The sequence below is a fragment of the Megalobrama amblycephala genome, linkage group LG4 (assembly GCF_018812025.1).
Source record: "Megalobrama amblycephala isolate DHTTF-2021 linkage group LG4, ASM1881202v1, whole genome shotgun sequence".
Taxonomy (NCBI): Eukaryota; Metazoa; Chordata; class Actinopteri; order Cypriniformes; family Xenocyprididae; genus Megalobrama; species Megalobrama amblycephala.
In genome coordinates this window covers 9,923,600-9,939,143 of record NC_063047.1, presented here as the reverse complement: position 1 = coordinate 9,939,143, position 15,544 = coordinate 9,923,600, and the positions used below count along the sequence as shown (strand labels likewise).

The 15,544-nt window shown below is 37.5% G+C and overlaps 1 protein-coding gene across 1 annotated transcript; it reads left to right on the top strand.

The window, feature by feature from the left end:
• The first annotated feature begins 41 nt into the window (after positions 1 to 41).
• On the top strand, positions 42 to 15,508 carry glra4b (glycine receptor, alpha 4b). The gene is made up of 10 exons (XM_048187333.1): positions 42 to 616; positions 1,940 to 2,067; positions 5,640 to 5,707; positions 8,697 to 8,920; positions 9,007 to 9,089; positions 9,176 to 9,313; positions 9,696 to 9,910; positions 10,707 to 10,865; positions 13,503 to 13,607; positions 14,648 to 15,508. The coding sequence occupies exons 1-10, from the start codon at positions 114 to 116 to the stop codon at positions 14,933 to 14,935; spliced, it is 1,911 nt and encodes a 636-aa protein (XP_048043290.1). The 5' UTR covers positions 42 to 113; the 3' UTR covers positions 14,936 to 15,508.
• Positions 15,509 to 15,544: the final 36 nt, after the last annotated feature.

The following is a 15,544-nucleotide window of genomic DNA, read 5'->3' as shown; positions in this document are numbered from 1 at the left end:
CTAAAATGTCTATAATACATATAATTTGAACCTAAATTCTTACTGTTAAGTAACAGGAAGCCCATGTGTCATCTACCCAATATACTCAAGAATGCAGATATCGGAATAGATATATGGATGAATGTTTGTCCTCTGCTGCAGTACGTCTTGGGATGTGGATCTGGAGCCCCTCAGGTGGAGTCGTGTCACAGTTGTTTATTCTGATAAAAGTCTTTAAACGCATCTTACGCCCTGTTGCCTTCTCTCTTCTCTATGGAAGATCTGCTCCTCAGGCTAACATGTGGCCAGAGAGAGAAAGAAAGAGCATAAGACCCCCTGTATACACGCACACACACACACACACACACACACACACACACACACACACACACACACACACATCTCTTAGTGTGCCCGTCTCGGGATGCGGTGCTCAGTCAGATGGCAGTGGAGGAGAGACCAGAGTGCATCAGAATGGGCGTTCTGCCCCTCCAAAACACATCTGCTTATTGAGATTTTGCCACAGGACACCAGAGAGGAAAAGAGAGCAGCTGAATAGTGAAAGGATGTTTTCTCTGTTCTGGAGGATCCTGCTGGAGCTCTTACTGGTTTGGTGGATGTTTGAAGGGGTCATCAGGTAAGTTTTTCACAGGTGTGCCATCACTCCTCACTGGTTTCACCATGTGATTAATTAAAACACTTGTAGCGTATTTTTGTGAAGATCCAAATATAGTTTAAAGTGTCCTCAGAGGAACTCAGGTGTGTGTGTGTGTGTGTAATTGGTTAAAATGACCTGTTTCTTCCTTAATATTTCAATTTCCATACTTGTGTGTGTTTGTGTGCTCAGTCGTCTGTATTTGGCTTGTGTGTTCAGTTCAGTAGTCTTCATGGGTGATGGGTTTATTTTAATCCCAGTGAGCATTCTTATATTTCTGAGTGTGTGTTTGTTGGCTTTATGATTCTGGGTCTGTGAAGTATGAGGCTGACACATAGAGACAGCTCTGTCTGAAGTCATTTTCACTGTTACTGAAATTGCAGATTTATTGAAGTTCACATAATGAGATTGAACTATTATTGGCCTGTCTGGAACAAGACATTTGTTTAGAATAACAATAAGGGCTTGAATCACCTGAGGATGCATTCATTGTGTATTTATTTCCATTCCCTGTGCACTGCGTGAAACGGATGTTATACTTTCACAAATAAAATTTGCCACAGTTTTGCCTACAAACAGACAAGAAAATTGAAGAGGAACTGGACCAGGAAATTTCTCTAAATGTGGAATAGGATTTAAAGTGTGTATGAGAAAGTGCTGTCCTTTTCCTTACTTGGACTTCTACTTAACTCTTTCTTAATAAAATATTAACACCTACAACAACTCGCAATTAGGTCCAAGGCAATAAAGATGCCACTGCTATCTTAATTTTTACTGCAGCCACACAGAGAAACAGACAGGACATGTCCAGTGGAGGGGGGTTTTAATAAAACATGGGACAGATGTTTTGATGTGCTCCTTTAAAGGCTTATTAAAGGTTTTAAGTTAGCAAGCAGATTTCCCTCCCTGTTCATTTTTAAAATTGGCATACATTATTGCCAAAGCATTCAGTCAATAATGGAATGATAATAAAGCCTTTTGGCACCAGTGAATGTTAAAATGAACAACAGAAAGAGCTCATAGAGAGTGTACTTATTAATAAACCACACACATACAGATTAAAAGTCTGACACCACAATGTGATTCTGGTCATTTAAAATATCAGTTAAACTGAAAAATTGAAGTTACTGAAGACAAAGAAGAGTGTTCAATATAAATGGTTTAGGGAAATCTGGTTCACAACAGCTCTAAGCTCTCAGAATTTGGACCCTCACTGAAACAAACAGTTCTTTGATATGATGATAGATCTGATGCTCTGATGTGAATTATTATTGTTATTATTGTTATTGTTATTATCTCTCTCAGGTGTGTGTTTAGTAAGGAGCTAAAATCTCCCAGCAGTAGGGTGAAGCCCATGTCACCGTCTGATTTTCTGGATAAACTAATGGGAAAAACATCTGGATATGATGCTCGGATCAGGCCCAACTTTAAAGGTATTCCACTCCAATCTGCTGTAGCATAACTTCTGTTAAAAACAGTTCACAAAAAAATGAAGATGAGTGTAGCAAGTGATGAGTGCATCAAAAAATTGCTCACATTTATGCAAATAAGAGGCAAAAAACAGTCAGTTACTGTGTGAGAATGTTATGTCTATCATACACTACCGTTCAAAAGTTTGTGGTTTTTAATATATTTTAAAATATGGCAAAACTGTGATATGCCAAATCTGTGATGGCAAAACTGATTTTTCAGAATCATTTTAAAATGATGTGGCAAAACTGATTTTTCAGAACCATTACTTCAATCTTCAGTGTCACGTGATCTTTTAGAAATCATTCTGATATGCTGATTTGGTGCTCAAGAAACATTTCTTATTATTATCACATTTGAAAATGGTTGCGCTGCTTAGTACAACCCAAAATCTTGAGAAGTTTGGACGTTTTTTAAAATCTGAATAAAATGAAAACTAAAAGACTTTCCAATACATGAGGGAATATTTTATTCACAACAGAACATTTTATGCACAAAATGAGCTCATTTCAAATTTGATGCCTGCAAGTCTCAAAATAGTTGTGACGGGGGCATGTTTACCATGGTGTAGCATCTCCTCTTCTTTTCAAAACAGTTTGAAGACGTCTGGGCATTGAGGTTATGGGTTTCTGGAGTTTTGGTGTTGGAATTTGGTCCCATTCTTGTTTCCAGCTGCTGAAGAGTTAATGTTGCTCTAAAACCTTTATATACCTTTCAGCACTCGTAGTGCCTTCCAAAACATGCAAGCTGCCCATCACGTATGCACTTATGTACCCCCATACCATCAGAGATGCTGGCTTTTTAACTGAACACTGATGACACTTTGGAAGGTCTCCCTCCTCTTTAGCCCAGAGGACACGGCGTCTGTGATTTCCAACAAGACTGTCAAATTTGCACTTTGAAACAGTTCGTTTTAAATGAGCCTTGGGCCACAGAACACGACGACGCTTCTGGACCATGTTCACATATGGCTTCCTTTTTGCATGATAGAGCTTTAGTTGGCATCTGCAGATGGCACAGCGGATTGTGTTTACCGACAGTGGTTTCTGGAAGTATTCCTGGGCCCATTTAGTAATGTCATTGACACAATCATGCCGATGAGTGATGCAGTTTCGTCTGAGGGCCCAAAGACCACAGACATCCAATAAAGGTCTTCGCCCTTGTCCTTTACGCACAGAGATTTCTCCAGTTTCTCTGAATCTTTTGATGATGTTATGCACCGTAGATGATGAGATTTGCAAAGCCTTTGCAATTTGACGTGAAGAACATTGTTTTTAAAGTATTCCACAATCTTTTTACGCACTCTTTCACAGCTCTGCCTCTCTAAGACATCCTCTTATAGTAAATCATGTTACAGACTGATATCAATTAACTTAATTAGTTACTAGATGTTCTCTCAGCTAAATTTTTTCAAAATTTCTTGCTTTTTCAGCCATTTGTTGCCCCCGTGCCAACTATTTTGAGATCTGTAGCAGGCATCAAATTTGAAATGAGCTCATTTTGTGCATAAAACTGTAAAATTTCTCAGTTTAAATATTTGTTATGTTATCTATGTTCTATTGTGAATAAAATATTGGCTCATGTGATTTGAAAGTCTTTTAGTTTTCATTTTATTTCAATTTAAAAAATGTCCCAGCTTTTCTAGAATTCGGGTTGTATTTTTGTGAAAACTGCAATATATTTTTCAGGATTCTTTGATGAATAGAAAGTTTTGTATTTGAAATAGAAATATTTTGTATTTTTTAAAATAAATGTTTTTGTTGTCAGTTTTCATTATGCACACTTTTTTTTTTTTTCTTTTCAAAAACTGACTAAACTTTTGAATGGTAGTGAATATGGTTATTTTATTGACTGTATAGTAAAAGCAATTGTAGACAATACTGAAGACGACCACTCACTGTACATTTTACAGACACACCACCAAAGCAGTAGCCTTCTTGTGTTGAATCTCCTTTGTACTATTTTGTACTTCCCTTCTGCTGAATCCTGCTGATGGACCAACACATAAAGCTGGAAGGACATTAGGAGTCTGTCGACTGGTCTTTCTCTTGTTACTCCTCTCATTCTCACTCTCTTCTTTCACTTTCTTTCAATGATAGCTTGGTCATTTTTAAACATCATATAAGGCAACACAGAAGTAAGTAAAAAGTGCTGTTGCAGCTTAATCTCTTGTACATAGATTGTTTTGGCAGGAACTCTGCAAAAATGTGATGTGGTCAGCAAAGAATATATTTACATTCTCTCTGAGCCTTGCATGTGAAAAAGTGCTGCAGCCTGAAAACACAGAGCAACATAAGATCTCATTAAACTATGTGGCCCCCCATGGGTTCTCTGGTCTATTTTTTCCCTTCCCCACCTTACACAGACTCCCAGTGACCATTCAACAAGAGAAACCCACAGGCGAAAACCGACAGAATACGAGACTTTCAGCCCCAGACGATGAGAATGATTTCAGAAACATGCAGGATACGGCTGTCAGCTCACGCTAGATTTCTCTCCGTAAAACGTGTCACAACAGCCTCTGTGAGGATTTGTGAGGGGCAGTTTCTTCGTTGGCATCAGGGCTCTTTAGTTTGCCATGCTGTCTGCTCGAGTGCATGCTAACCCAAAGACCTAAATAAGTCTTTTCCTTTCATTCTCTTGCTTATGTCTTTTAAACTGAAATGTCTTTTTTATTTATACTTTTTTTCCCCCACTTACTCTCTTTTTCTCTCATGATCTCTCTCTTGCATTTTCTCTGTGGGCGTCTCTGAGCTCGTGTATATTTCATATCTGTTCTACATCTCAGAGATGTGGCTGTCAGCATGTGTGGGGGAATGTCCCCTCTGATAAGCTATATATAAATCGCTAATGTCATGAACGTTAAATCAATAAATAAAATGCTGCAATCAAATATTTACAGAGCAGCTGAGTGCTAATAAAACATATTGACTAAATCAGCATAGCCAGCCATAATAGTTCTTTTTAAGTAAATGATGCATTTTACAGTTGTCTGGTTCACTATGGGCTTTTCTTGATCATGAAAATGCTTCATCACTTGTAAACTGATTTAATAGTCTTGGACAACCTCTTCAGTATTTTGTCTTGGAAACAATCTGTTGCTATTTGCCGCTTGAGGATTTCTTTTTATTCAAGACACTGAAGCTGACACAGCAGGTCAATTCTGCTTGAATTATTTATCTAATCTAATATGTTAAAATGGTTGACATAAATGTTGAGTTTTCAATAGTTTTCCTTTAGGCCATGTGCATGAATCACATTTGGCTTTCAGATTCCCGTTATCTTTAGTCGACTGTTATTCCTATTGAAAAACAGCTTGAACCAGCCTAAGATTATTTGTTAATTTTAGCTGGTTTTCCAGCCTGGTTTGCTGGTTTTAGAGAGGTTTTGGCCACCTTTCAGTCAGTCTAGCTGACCAGTAAAACCATGCTGAACAGGCTAGACCACTGTAAACCAGGTAAGAAACAGTTTAGGCTGGTGTAAGTTTTTTAAAGAGAGATGCTAATGTTTCTTACAATGTTCTTTTTTTTTTCAGGTCCTCCTGTAAATGTCACCTGCAACATTTTTATCAACAGTTTTGGTTCCATCACAGAGACCACAATGGTACACCACACACACACACACACACACACACACACACACACACACACACACACACACACACACACACACACACACACACACACAGGTCATATCAATGCTGAATGTGACTATATTTGGACCAGAATAAGAGAATTGAGTTAATTTTATTTTTATTAAGTGATAGGAGTATCATCTAGAAGTTAATATTGAGTAACTGACATTTTTGACAGAATATATTTTGTTTACTTTTCACTCCACAAACAAAAAGAGTCGCTTACTGAGCCATATAATTGTAATTATTTGTAGTGAACACAGACAAGTGGAGTGATATCGAAAGTTCCAGTGCTATTATATGAAATTAGATAGATAGATAGATAGATAGATAGATAGTACATAATAAAAATCATCTGGTCGTTAGCCGATCTTAAACTTAGGTACAAGCAACGTCATATGAACAACACATGGCATATTACACCGTGTCATTATTTATTTAACAAAAATAAAGCCAAAATGTAAAAGCCATGGGTGACAAACTAAGTACACCCTATGATTCAATTGCTTGTAAAGCTACTTTTAGCAGCAATCATTTTCTGTATGTCAGTGTCAGTCTCTTGCATCATTCTGGAAGACTTTCGTCCCTGTCTTCTTTACAATGTTGCTTCAGTTCTTTGAGGTTTGTGGGCATTTGTTTATGCACAGCTCTCTAAAGGTTCCGCCGCACCGTTTCAGTCTGGTTGAGGTCTGGATTTTGACTGGCCTGTGCAACACCTTGATTCTTTTTCAGCCATTCTGTTGTTGATTTGCTGGTGTGCTTGGGATCATTGTCCTGTTGCCTGACCCAGTTTCAGCCAAGCTTTAGCTGTCAGACAGATGGCTTCACATTTGACTCTAGAATACTTTGGTATACAGAGGAGTTCATGATCGACTCAAAGATAGCAAAGTGCCCAGGTCCTGTGGCTGCAAAACAAGCCTATCACCCCTACACCATTGTGCTTAAGAGTTGGTATGAGGTGTTTGTGTTGATATGCTTTGTTTAGTTTTCGCCTAACTTGCCGCTGTGCATTATCTCCACTTTGGTCTCATTTGTCCAAAGGACATTGTTCCAGAAGTCTTGAGGTTTGTTCAGATGCAACTTTAAAAACCTAAGCTGTGCTGTCCTGTTCTTTTTAGAGAGAAGAAGCTTTCTCTTGGCAACCCTTCCAAATATGCCATACTTGTCTTTTTCTAATTGTATGCCATGAGCTTTAACATTTAACATGTTGACTGAGGCCTGTAGAGTCTGAGGTGTAGTCACTGGGTGTTTTGCGATTTCTCTGCACATTGTACACACCCTGACCTTGGGGCGAATTTGCTGGGACGTCCACTCCTGGGAAGATTGGCAACTGTCTTGAATGTTTACCGCTTCTGAATAATCTTTCTTACTGTAGAATAATGGACTTCAAATTGTTTGGAAATGGCCGTATAACTCTTCCCAGATTGATGGCATCAACAATGGCTTCTCTAAAATCCTTGCTGATGTCTTTCCTGCTTGGCATTGTGTTAACCCACATGGAAAAAACCTATATAAACATATATGTTTCAATATAGGTTTTGATATAGGTTTTACATATATGTGACATATATAAAATTTCACGTGTTCGTGTAGCGGTGTGTTTTCTGCGTTGTGTCGTAATCAAAGACAGACTGCGAAAAATCTTGCCATCAGGTCCTCACTTTATTCTGTATAACACAAATGGCAATATATGAGGACTTGTGCAGCATACAAACAGCATGCGGCAGCAACGCACAACGCTGAGAAAGAGAGATATTAAAAGTAACTTGAGTAAAGAAAAATAATCAACGAAACATCTGAATGTACATCACAGAGGGGTTTTGGATTACAATCATACAAATATATCATGTGAATTCAGCTGTTACATGAAACATGGCTCTTAATTGAATCACCGCAAAAACTTTGTGCGAACTACCGCTGTGATGTCTCATGCAGATTGGGAAGCAGCAAAGTGCGTCAACACCCCAAGTCAGCATGGCGGCAGGAAACCCCAAATATGGTCATGGCAAGTGGAATCACAAAATAATTGTCTAAATACATAACTGCTACATTCGCACATACATAAGTTCTTGCATAATTTTTTTCTTGAATTCTTAGTTTTTGCCTTGATAATAGAAAATATGAGCTAGGCATCATGTATGACAGTCAAAAATGAGATATGAGCTACAAAATGACCAGATCCTGCCATTAGCTATATAGAAGACATATCTTGTATGTATAGGGCATATATATGGATATGAAGAAGCAATACAGGAGATCTATATTTCCTGTATATGCACATATATGCACCTCAATTTTGCCTATATGTGGCATATATACACATATATGCAGTATATATACGCATATATGCAGCATATATATAGCATATATGCAGTATATATGCGCATATATGCAGCATATATATAGCATATATGCAGTATATATGCGCATATATGCAGCATATATATTATCATATATGTGCATATATGCAGCATATATGTACATATACACTGCATATAGGTTTCATATATGCGCATATATCCACATATAGGTTCTTTCCATGTGGGAACACACACCCGAAGACTCCAGACCAGCAAACTGCCAAAACTTCAGCTTTTATAGAATTGGTCACACTTGCTGATGATCAGTTAATCAAAGGCATTTAATTAGCAGTGCATGACTGTTGCTTACCATCTTAATTCCTATGGAAGCAGTAAGGGTGTACTTAGTTTGTCACACATGGCTTTTCCCTTTTTTCTTTTTTTTTGCCTAGTTTTTGTTAAATAAATAATGACACGGTGTAATATGGCATGCATTGTTTTTTTCAGATGATTTTTTATTATGTCCTGATACATAAAACCATAGAATTCAATAGGGTGTCCTTTCTTTTTCACATGAATGTAGATAGTATTACATATTTACCTGGAGTTGCCTCAGTTGCTTTGTCATCTGATAAATTTCTGAACACTAACTCATCAGGATTATCGGCTGAACGTTTTTCTACGGCAGCAGTGGAATGATCCACGGCTGGCTTATAAAGAGTATCCAGACGATTCCCTGGATCTCGATCCATCCATGCTGGACTCCATCTGGAAGCCAGACTTGTTCTTTGCCAATGAGAAAGGCGCCAATTTTCATGAGGTCACCACGGACAACAAGCTGCTGAGGATTTTCCAGAATGGAAATGTTCTGTATAGCATCAGGTGCAATATCATCCCCTATAGATAACATAAATCATTCCAAACTATTACATGAAAGATCATCAGAAATGTCTCTCTCTCTCTCTCAGACTCACTCTAATTCTGTCGTGTCCTATGGATCTGAAGAATTTTCCAATGGACATACAGACTTGTACTATGCAGTTAGAGAGCTGTAAGACACAGCATCATCAGCTCATCTAATTTTTATCTCATTTCTCTTTTATATGCTCATTATTTTCTTTGTCTTTCTCTCTCTAGTTGGCTACACTATGAATGATCTGATATTTCAGTGGTTGGATGAAGGCCCAGTACAAGTGGCTGATGACCTTATGCTGCCCCAGTTTGTCCTGAAAGAGGAGAAAGACCTGGGATACTGTACAAAACACTACAACACTGGTAAAGCACTAAATACTGCAGTACTAATGCTTCAACCTTAAGTACAGCACTATTGTGCACTGTGATGTACAGTAAAATGCTGTTGCAATTCCACCATTATTATTATTTTATTTTCATATGAGCAGTCAAATATAGATAATGAATGTTATAAGGAATAATAATGGCAAATGGGTTTTTAGAAGTAAATTGAATTGATGCTTGCCCGTACAAAACTGGCCACTATATAGGATGCTCGGATATTGCTTTTTCTAAATGGGTTCTTACAATGTTGCTATGGTGGTTTGAGTGGTTGCCAGGGGGTTGCTATGTATTTAGTTAGTAAATAAATATAAATGATGCTTATTTATTTTTACTGTCTAACATGAGTGTGTGTTTCACCCAGGTAAGTTCACCTGTATAGAGGTGAAGTTTCATCTGGAGAGGCAGATGGGTTATTACCTGATCCAGATGTACATTCCCAGCCTCTTAACAGTTATCCTGTCATGGGTCTCCTTCTGGATCAACATGGATGCTGCCCCGGCCCGGGTTGGGCTGGGCATCACTACAGTTCTCACCATGACAACACAGAGCTCTGGATCCAGAGCATCACTGCCTAAGGTGGGAAAGAATCTACTTTATCCATCCATACGTTCATCAAGTCATTACTTACTCACCCTCATGTTGTCCCATATGACTTGTTAAAATTGTTTTTTTTTCTTCTGTATATCAACAGCATTTGACAGATTCTAATTGTCTGTTGAATCCAGAATATTCCTTTAAAGGATTAGTTCACTTTAAAATGAAAATTACCCCAAGATTTACTCACCCTCAAGCCATCCTAGGTGTATATGACTTTCTTCTTTCTGATGAACACAATCAGAGTTATAATAATAAATATCCTGATGCATCCAGGCTTTATAATGGCAACATGTAAGAAGCTCAAGAAAGTGGGGGTGAAAAAAAGGACTACTGAAGTGAAGCAATGTGTTTGTGTAAGAAAAGTATCCATATTTATCTAGCTTTCACCAGACCACCTTCCGTATTCAACTTATGAAGAAAGTGTATCGCCTCTCACAGTTCAAAAAGCTTACACTATGTCCTACGCCTTCCGTATTCAACTTATGGAAAAAGCGTAACTGAAATGAAGGATGGATGGATGGATGCACTTTCTTCACCTTCATACTCATTGGTCCCGTTCACTGCCATAATGGCATTATAAACATTATAAAGCCTGGATGCGTCAGAATATTTATTAATATAACTCAGATTGTGTTCCTCAGAAAGAAGAAAGCCATATACACCTAGGATGGCTTACGGGTGAGTAAAGCTTAGGGGTAATTTTAATTTTAAAGTGAACTAATCCTCTAACATAGACAGTGTTTGCATTAACAGTGTTGTGTGTGCATGTGAACAGGTGTCCTATGTGAAGGCCATTGACATCTGGATGGCTGTGTGCTTGCTGTTTGTCTTTGCTGCTTTGCTGGAGTATGCAGCAGTTAACTTTGTCTCTCGGCAACACAAAGAATTCTTCAGACTGCGGAGAAAACTACGGGAGGAACAACGCTACAGAGCTGTGAGTGGCAGTCATAAACTCTCCTCTGTCGTACACACGCGACATGCTTTGAGTGCCCTTAAGATACTGTACAGCCACTGTGATCCTTTGATCTTTCATGAGAGCAGCCTGCTGGCCCCCTCCAGAGCAGAGAGGGAAGGTCAGGGATGGCATAAAAATGTCATGTCATGAATATTGCACAGAGTAAAACTGTTCTTTCCACATAAAATGTGGGACAATATGAAGGTGGGAAAAAAGTGAGAGAGCTGCAGGATTTTAAATATGGAGAATGTCCCAGTGATGGGGAACACTAAATGCTTAGCTGAACTGATAAATTTAGCCTCATTTCTCTTTTAAAGTTGAAATGTGTAATTTCTGGGCCACTAGCTCCAGCAAATAATAATTGCATTCAAACAGGTTTTCTGAACTGTAATCTACTATTGGTTGGTGAGACAGATGCCGCCCCAAGCTCACACCATTGGTTAATCCAGTGTTGTTAGATCAAGCTGGTTCGGGTGCTCAAATATACAAAGCAGTGTTTTGATAGCACCACAGACAGAGCAAGTGTTTATACTGTTTTGGGGGAATTCAACCTAAAAACAGCTTTCTTATAGTTTCTAAATATTAAGCTGCCTCCTTTATTAAGAAGACAGCATTTTAACATTGAAAATGTTCTTAATTTTTAAGCTCTAAAAATGCATTTTGTGTTGTTATACTCAATGACAATGACTAAAGGTAAATCTCATGAACATATTTGTTTAATATTTTACCCCCCCCCCCCCAAAAAAAACAAAACAAAAACAAAAACAAAAGTTAAATTCAGCAAATTATATCTTTAATATCTTATAATATATCTAATTTATTTATAATATCTTTATGTATAAATGTAAGTAATGTACCACTCAAAACAGTTTTTTTAAGAAATGTAATTTTAAAATGTATTTTGAATGAAAGACTCTTACGTTGTTACTAACATTTTTTTTTAAATAATTGCTGTTCTTAACTATTTTTTCATCAAATTGTGTAACAGGTTCCACAAAAATATTAAACGTGAAAATATTACGAATATTTGAGCAACAAATCAGCATATTAGAATGATTTCTGAAGGATCATGTGACACTGAAGATTGAAGTAATGGCTGCTGAAAATTAAGCTTTCCCATCAAAGGAATAAATGTAATTTGAAATATATTAAAACAGAAAACAGTCATTTTAATAATATTTCACAATATTACTGTATTTTTGATCTGATCTGATATTTTTGAAATAAATGAATGCAGCCTTGGTGAGCATGAGAGACTTTTTTCAAAAACATTACACATGTTACAGACCCCAAACTTTTGAACAGTATTATATATACACAGTATATTATTTAATTGAAAGTAGTATATAATTAGTTTCTTTAAAATATGTGAAAAGAGTGGAAAAATACAAACAAACCCTTAAGAAAAACATCCAGATGCATTATGCTAATGAGAATGGGGTGAGGGTCAGGGTAATTGAGCTTGTCATGGAAAATCTCACAATGGACTTTTAATGGTCCTAAAAATAGGCTTCGTTTTCTTTATGCTATATAATTACTTGTTTTGTCTTTTGATTTTTGAGGTGTATTATGACCCAGACATGCCCTTTGTCTGCCTGGAATAGGAGGCTATTCCCAGACTCCTCTCAGGAATTTTTGTCTGCAGAGATTGCAGTTATTTCCCTTTCTTTATTACTCTGCTCTTAACCAGCTGAGAGAACATTGTGGCTTTCTTTTGGACACAGCAGACACTGTCCTGCCACTAAGAAGAGAGAAAATAAATATTACACTATCCTGTCCTTTTCTATTCCTCCTCCATCTTCCCTCTATCGCCCTGCAGGGCAGGCTGTGTGTGTGTGTGTGTGTGTGTGTGTGTGTGTATGTGTGACCCAGTGGGTGAGTTGGTGGCACTGTGCCCCCTCATTTGCCTTAGGGATGCTGTTAGGCATGTAACATGCAAACATGCTTACACACTACTGCACTCAAGCTTTTAGGCACATGCACATATAAACACACACACACACACACACACACACACACACACACACACACACACACACACACACATTGTACATGTGGTGTTAGCCACATACACACACACACACACACACACACACTCAGACTGGTTGTTTGGTCACAGCAGCACGGTGCAGTAGGCTGTCTGATCTCATGTGCCTATACACAACATGATTCAACACAAACGCACCTAACCGGATCTCATACTCAAAAAAGCATCCTTTCCCGAAGGAACAAATACGCTGTCATTGTTGATCTCTCTCTCTCTTTCTCACACACACACACAAACATGCACACAAGCACAAAACAAATTTAGGCTAAAAAACAAATAGAAAATGCATGTATCTTAGACAGTAAATGCATTGTTTTAAAACACTAAACAGTTCAGAGTGAAATCTGCCGCCTGGCTTAGTTACGTCTTGACAAATTAAAGATATAGGCCTAACTGTAATGTACATGCCCACCAGAGACTTTTAAGGTACATTGTGACCCTGTTTCAAATCTCTACTGCATGGTTACGGAGAAGCCGGGGAGGTCTGCCAAAGAGTGCATGGGAAGAGAATATTTTATTGTTTGAATAAATGATGAATCCGTTTTTAAATGTCTTTGTATTGTCTTCAGGCCTCTGGTCAGGCTGGAGGAGCAGAGATGAAGAACAAATGCAACAACGTCACAGGGAGCACACCAAGCAAAAGTGCACAACGCAAATGCAGTGCCTGTGCACGGGTATATGCACCCACAAACTATATATTTACATATACTTCACACTTTGATATTGAATACTTGATTCTGATTGGTCAGTTGTGACATTGAGCCGTCTAATATCTTTATGCAATGAACCGCTGTTCGTCTGACCATGATTGATGTCAACATAACTATGTCTCCCATATTGCTTTGCTGTCTTTCCCTTGTCATAAAAATGCAATTAACAAAATTAAGGTTTACTTTTTATCAGTTAAAGCAAAAAATAAACAAACAAATAAATAAAACATTGGTAAGACACAAAAAAAGAATTGGATGAGAGAATTTAAAATAAAGGAAGACATTTTACATTGTAGCTATACATGTTAGTTAACTAGCCCATAAAAAGTGACTTGTAATGCATTTAATGTATATTTAAAATATTAAAATATATTTAAAATAATTAAATTTAATTAACACATTTTCTTAGAGGATGCTTTCAGCTAATCTAAGATAAATATTTCAAATCAATATTTCATGTCTATGTTCATTTATCTTATAAGCAGCTCTGAAATGAGCACAAACATATATTTGTCATTGCTGCAAAACAAACCCCTTCAAGGCCCCAATATTTTGTGATAATAACTAACTTCACTGTCCCTCATGTATTTACATACTTTCATATATACAGCACTGTTCAAAAGTTTGGTGACAGTAAGATTTAGTTTTTAAAGGACTGCTTTTATTCATCAAGGATGCATTAATTGATCAAAAATCAGTAAAGACATTACCAAAAATGTTTACTTCGGAAATGTTTCTTGAGCACCAAATTTCTGAAGGATCATGTGACACTGTAATGATGCTTAAAAATCAGCTTTGCTATCTCAGGAATAATACATTTCAAAATGCATCAAGAGAAAATTCATTTTAAATTGTAAAATTTGTACAGTATTACCGTTTTATAGTAATTTTGATCAAACAAATGCAGCTTTGGTGAAAATGAGAATTTCTTCAAAACCATAAAATTTTACTGACCCCAAACTTTTGAACCATAGTGTATATTCATTTTTTTTCTTTTTCTTCAGGAAGAGCTGTTAGCCTCACAAAATCAAGACCTGTACTTCACGGGATACGAGATGGACACCTGTCTGTCTGGGGACGGGCCTCTCTCTGAGGCTGCTGCTATGTTTGCGGGCCTGCCGCCTGGCCACATTCTGTTTGACATCCGCCGGCGCTTCGTGGAACGAGCTAAACGGATTGACACCATCTCACGGGCCGTCTTCCCACTCAGCTTCCTTGTTTTCAATGTATTATACTGGTTCACATATAAAGTGCTTAGAAATGAGGACATTCACCCTGCCCTGCAACCCTGACTGCCGTTACGACTTCCGAACTTCCCAGTGTCCCATTTTGTGAGCCAGTTAAAATCCAGTTTGAGGATGAGATCCTGTATCAAAGACATTGAAAATCAAACTGGTCTAGGAAAAGGTGCAACACGTTCTCTCTGCATGAGTGAGCATATATGCATGTCTAAGACCACTTTTACCAAGAGCTAAATAAATCTTTAGTTTATATGCAGAATGACTGAATCACTCCTCAGATGGACTTTTTTTTCCCCTTGCACTGAGCACATTTGTTCCTGTCTGTTATTAAAAATAAATGTTATAAATTCTTCCTCAGGGCTGTTTTCTTAAAAACTATCAGCAAATAAGCACCAATTCAAGAGACCATAACATTTTCAGTGCAAAAGGACAGCATAACTTTGATTGTGGTCATATCAAGTGGTGTTGGTGATGGGTCACGAGGAAGGTTTGTTTATTGGTTTTCTATTTTCTAGGCATGCATGTACAGATATCTACATAAATGAGAAAGCACGAAAATCTCAATACTAAGCTTTCATTTTATTGACATGCATCAAATTGGCTATAAAAACTGACAAATGTTTTAAAATATTAAGGGACTTGAAATATTTTATTCAGGTT